Source organism: Myotis myotis, unplaced genomic scaffold (genome assembly GCF_014108235.1).
Source record: "Myotis myotis isolate mMyoMyo1 unplaced genomic scaffold, mMyoMyo1.p scaffold_m19_p_18, whole genome shotgun sequence".
NCBI classification, from domain to species: Eukaryota; Metazoa; Chordata; class Mammalia; order Chiroptera; family Vespertilionidae; genus Myotis; species Myotis myotis.
Window position 1 is genome coordinate 35,241,342 of NW_023416322.1, and position 6,000 is coordinate 35,247,341.

General features: G+C 36.0%; 1 protein-coding gene across 5 annotated transcripts in view; it reads left to right on the forward strand.

Annotated features, from left to right (window-relative positions):
- TRIM33 (tripartite motif containing 33) overlaps positions 1–5,162 on the forward strand; it is a 64,873-nt gene extending 59,711 nt beyond the window's left edge. For 2 of the 5 annotated variants that reach the window (XM_036342333.1, XM_036342335.1), the window contains 2 exons: positions 427–477; positions 556–3,663. In XM_036342333.1, the coding sequence (XP_036198226.1) occupies positions 427–477; positions 556–768 (264 nt within the window). In that variant the 3' untranslated portion in view covers positions 769–3,663. Of the gene's footprint in view, positions 1–413; positions 478–555 lie in introns of all 5 variants that reach the window. The other 3 variants (XR_004973188.1, XM_036342336.1, XM_036342334.1) reach the window with 3 other exon arrangements.
- The last annotated feature ends 838 nt before the right edge of the window (positions 5,163–6,000 follow it).

The following is a 6,000-nucleotide window of genomic DNA, read 5'->3' on the forward strand; positions in this document are numbered from 1 at the left end:
TCTGCTTTAGTAATAGTTAAGTAATTTATGATTAACTAATTGTCATATAGATGGTATTCTGATTAAGTGGTTTGTTGAAAGTTTGGCAGATTTTTAAAAGCAACATTTCTTACATTATTCATCTTACAGATATGTTCTCTTAAATAGATTGATATATTCTGACCAATTTCTATTTAGGTTGACCCCAGTAATTCAGAATTTGAGACAATTATTGAGGTTTCACGGTAGCTTCAGTCTTAGAGCTTTGTAAAGAAAGTGGTTCCATGTTCTGTAAACCTTTAGGAAGCACTTATAATCTGGTCATCGCACTTATAATCTGACATCCCTAGTATGGCTGACTCTTGTCGCCAGTCCTGTGCAGTTTTATAATTTTAGAAAGGATTTATAATTTCCCTTTTTTTTTTTTGACTCTGGTATCCTTTTTAGATGATGAGAGTTGTTCAAGTTTATGCAGAAACACAAGAGATTAATTTGAAGGTAAGCTTTTCAGACCATGCACACTTGGTGAAGGAATATGCATTACCAATAGGTGAATGTCCTATCTTTTGCTTGCAGGCTGATTCAGAAGTAGCTCAGGCAGGGAAAGCAGTTGCGTTGTACTTTGAAGATAAACTCACAGAGATCTACTCAGACAGGACCTTCGCACCTTTGCCAGAGTTTGAGCAGGAAGAGGATGATGGTGAGGTAACTGAGGACTCTGATGAAGACTTTATACAACCCCGCAGAAAACGCCTAAAGTCAGACGACAGACCAATACATATAAAGTAAAAAGACACGAACTTAAACCAATTGTTTAAAAAGAGAGCGAAAACACTTTTAAGTGTTGCTGGAAAATTCTGCCTACAGTGGGGGCACCTCCTTGAAGAAACTGATAGCTTTCACACAGTATTAGACTGAAACAATGGACAGAAACCACATTCTTGTCAAGAAGGGGAGACAACTCTGCACCATTAAAAGTAAAAATAAAAGTGAAATACTTTGAAGATTTCTGTTACTGAAGAGTTTTGACTGTTAGAATCGGCAGATGTGGATTATGTGGTATTGACTGGTGCAGGATGCTGGATGTATAAGTAAATAAATACTTGCGGGTCATGTCACTTGATAAATTGTCTCTGTGGACCACAGCGTACAGCTATTAAACAATTCTGATGCCTCTCCCTTCACACACACACACTGGCTTGTTTTCTAGTCAAAGTTGACATTTTTGATGTCAATACAGATGTGCATTGAATCATACACTTACATTTTTTCTCATTTTGATGCTGTTGGGCCTTAGTTTTTATATTGGTTTAAAGAACTCAACAGTTTTTTTTTTGTTCATACTTGGAGTCTAGGGAACATGACCATTGATCATTATTTAATCAACTTTAATGGTCTACTGAAATAAATATGGTAACTGTTCAGTAGGAGATCATGTAATTATAGTAATCATTCCCAGAAAACATGTCCACAAATTGCATCTCTCAACCAAATCATCGGCTCCTAGTTATTCCCATGAAAGGCAGAATGTTGAATATTGGCCTAGTTTTTGTGTATTTAGATTGGATTGAGGAGGGGATAGCTGGCTCTGACCCGTCTTCCTTCATGTCAGTTTCCGATAGACCACTATTGGCAAACGGTAATCTGTCAGCTACCAAATGTGTAACATTTTCTGTATTTCACTTTGTCTTATTTGTAAATAGTGAACTAAAACTTCTGGCAGATCGGCAACATTTGCTGAGCCTGTTTTTTAAGCTAATGTGTATTCTTACTAATGTTCCTATCAAGAATGGATTTGTAATATATGCTGTCTATTTCTAATGTTCACATTCATATTTTGAGGTTCTATCTTATTTTAATAGAGAACAGACTTCTCAGAAAATCTTCAGAAGCAGCTTATTATTAAAATATCAAAATATTGAAATAAACCCGGTGGGGTTAGATTACTCATCTGTCCACCAAGTGGGACATTGCATGGACTGGGGCCTAAAGGACAGAGAAGAGACTTGTAAGTAAATCCTGAAAATGAGCCAATCCCCACTTGAATGGTTCCTGGAGTAACCCACCTTTAATCCTGATTTCAGCACCCGAGGCAGATACACACACCATCTTGGCTCTGTCTCATTTTTCTTCTCTTCATTTGTGATGCTCATGTCCAAGATGTGTGTCTAGACTGTATACAGGCTTCTCTTTTGTTGGATTAAAAATTTTAGTCCTACTTTTGTATGGACACATTAGAATACAAAGTGACCAAAATAGAAGACTCTCCATTAGATATTTTCAGATATCAGATTTGTGGCAAATCGTTTGCCTTTTAAAAAATCCAGCTGAAGCAGTTCAGACAGGTTTCTCAGAAAAATTATTTGACATAATTGTCTAAGAGGTAAATATTTTTTAGTGCATATTGAATAAAATAAAGTGCTTTAAAGAAATTATTATGCAAACTCCTTTGGGCTGTTGTTCTTTTCTTAACAAGTGGTGGGGGTAAACATGAATATGATTCAAGCCTTCTAATGGTATTGATTTTGTCATTGCTATTGACTTATTTCATTCTCTAACTTCCTTTTGGCTTCTCTTTCAGTTTTGTTGTAAATTTAAAAAACATATTTCAAACTCATCTTGCTCAAATTTTAAAGAAGAGTTTTCTGATAAGAGGGAGAATATTGTTTAAAAAATGCTTTTATCTGTGCTTATTCACCTCTTTCCTATAATATTTGTGATTTCATTATCAGGAGACATACCTAAGGGCACATTTTTGAAAACTGGAGAGTTAGCCGTATAGCTTCATTTTGTCTAATGTGTTTTGTTTGCTCTCTTTCACTATTATTAGATAGTAAGTCATAAATACTTTCTACCAATGGCAGAAGAAACAAAATTTTAAGTAAATATTTATTTCTCAATACTTGGGGCCTTAAAAGATAATGTGTTCTCTTAAAGATATTACCATGTTAGATGGGGTTTATCCCCTTTGTTTTATTTTAAGATTGGTTCTTTGGTTCTTAAAAAGCCACTTTATTGTCAACATTTAATAGGCTCCATTTCTGCTAACAAGATAATTCATGCTGCTGAGGAAGTACCATTCGTTAATAGCTGTCCGTAAACCGCCATTAAATGAAGTTGTTCACTTTAGATTTCATTTAAAGCTCTTTTTGCGCACTGATCACTGTTACTAAGCTGATCTGTGCACTGATAGAACTGTTCAAAAGTATTAACTTGATATTCAGAAATCTTACATGATTTCCTATTATGTTTTAAAAAGACAAACATTGTATATCAGTTCCTGTTTGTTTTTATACTCTCACATTTGTATTCTTCCTTGAAAGGCAGTATTTTAGATTTGGAGATGTTAATGTTTCCTTAAAGGTTTGCAAAGTTTTCGCCACATTTCAGTTCCTATCTGCTATGAGAACACCAAGAATAAAGTGTTCCTTAGTCTGCTCCGCTGGCCTACATTTGGGTATTTTAACGCTGAGCTGAGCTGATTCACTGAAGGAATTGCTTTCTAAGGCGAAGCCCGTGTGTGTTCCAGACCGTTAGATTGTGGGTCATGCTCTGGACAGAAATATCAAGTCACGGCCGCAGAGAAGTGATGCGGCATTGGAGCCAGGAATCAACAAGGTACTTTCTGACTCTGTTTCTTATATGAGGGAATTTTAAATAAAATTTAAAGTCAGTTAATTCTCACTTTTTGTTGTAACAGTTTTTAAAATTTTTCATTAATCCAAAGAAACAATGTTTTTAAATAGAAGCAAAAGGTTTATAGTGTGCAATTTGTAGATTTATCAATTACCTCAGCAGGTATCCTGCCATGTAATTAATTATTAGTGATTAGTGTTAATAAGTTAAAAGATTTAGGTCTTCTGACTATGCCCTTGGATTATGGCCTACCATATGTTACTAAACAGCCTCTCAGTATCCAAAATGGGAGTAGATGCTGTGGCTCCCTCTCCCTTTACCTTTAAAAAAAAAGTTTTTATTGATTTTGTAGAAAGAAAGGAAAGAAGGGAGAGGGAAGGAGAGAGAAATACCAATGATGAGAGCGAATAATCTATTGGCTGCCTCTTGCACGCCCCCTACTGGGGATCGAGCCTGCAACCTGGGCAGGTATCGGTGACCTCTTGGCTCATGAGTTGATGCTCAAACCACTGAGCAACACTGGCCAGGCACCCTTTACCTTTTAAGTCCCTTACCTACTTCCACTCACACATAACAAATGAAGTATGAAAATCTCACTTCTTGTTAGCACTGCTTATTTGCATAATCAGCATTAGATCAGTGAGTAGCTTTATGAAATCTACCCCCTCTCTCCTAATTGAAACAATGAGGCTCTTCACTCACCTTCTGGATTAGTAATCTGAAGGCGAGCCACGGTTTTCAAGGTGCATCACAGTTTGATCATGCATTGGACCTAGATGTTCTCCTCCTCACAGTCATCTCCTCCCTGATAAAGCAATAACACTGCTTTACTTACGTCTGCTGCCTCAGCACGCCATAACCCTCTCCTGGATGGGGACTTTCTAGGAAAGTTTGTATGCATATCACCCAGTCTGTCTTTTAAAAATTAAGAAAAGTAAATGTATGCTGGAGCTAATGACAATATATTGTGGCATTTTATTTTAAAAATTGGGGAAAGTTGCATATTTTTTTAAAAGTAGGTGTTTGAGTAAAAAAATTGAAGGTACTTTTTTAAGAAAAAAATTTATATGCCTCAGTTTACATAGACATTTCAGATTTCAACATGTTACTCTGGGATATAACGGTTTCTTTTACTTGGTCAAAATGCATGTGTAGCATTTCTTCAGTCTTAGTTCCTTGTGTTTGCCTTTGTGGTCTTTTATATATATTTTTTATTGTATCGGAGAAACAAAATTATCCTCAAAAATAAATCCATTGGATATATTTGTTATAATCAAACTACAAAATGTACAAATTAAGTTGAGCCCTTTTCTAGCAAGTGATCTTTAAAATGAAAAGTGCTGTTCTTTTAAATTCACCAAATTTGTATGTGGGAAGGCACAGAAATAATTTTCTAAGTGCCACTGCAATATTCCCTTTCAAGTGTGGCCTAAATTTCAGTCTTAACGAAATGCATGTCTGCTCCTGGTCTGAAAAATGTAGGCATTTACTATGTTTTAAATCACAGTGAAAGATGTATATAAACCTATAAAAAAAGATTTGTGCAATCTGAAAGCCTGTTAATTTTCTATGTAGAAATACTGACACACGAAAGGGTTAAATTCACAGCCTTCCTGGTTCCTGGCTTCCAGTATTTCAACTGGTGTCCTCCCCTCATTTTATTACTATGATTACCACAACTACTATTATTTTTGCACATAGTTAACTACCCTTCAATATGATTCTTAAAGAAAAAGTGCTGTTTCTGTGGTATTGTATTCTCTAAATAATCATATTTAATTTTTTAAAACAAGGTTGCAGTTTCTAGTTGTTCCGTTCCTGTGTTTTTGCTGGTGTGTAATAAAAGCAAGGTTTTCTTTTCATGGTTATTTAATACAGTAGCTGCCTGTAAATATTTCTTGTTACAATGCCCTGGAATGTGTTGTAGAGGTTGTATTAGATTAGTTTAAAGCCTTGTTTGAAAGCCACATTGTTTTGGTTATTTCTATTAAATTAGAAAATTGAAAACGTTTTCAAATGAATTTCTTTTTTTCTTCCTCATTGAGTTGAGAATCATTTAAATTCATTAAAAATATTTGTACTGCGTGTAGGCACTGGAGATACAGTGGTGAACAAGGTAAAATACAGTCCCTGCCCTCACCGGTGTTTCAGACTCCCTGTGAGAATGGTGCATGTGTGACGGAAAGCAGCTCAGCATGTGGTCAGAACACACAGGACCCCACACTTGTTAGGGAGGGAGGTGGTCTCTTCCACGAATAAAAGATAAAACTGGTCCAGGCAGAGAGAAAAGAGAAGCCTGACAACGAGAGAATGTGTGTGTTCCAGGGCCTGAGAAGCCCAGTTGGCTGGAATGGAGGTGAAGTTGAAGTAGGAAAACCATAAGCG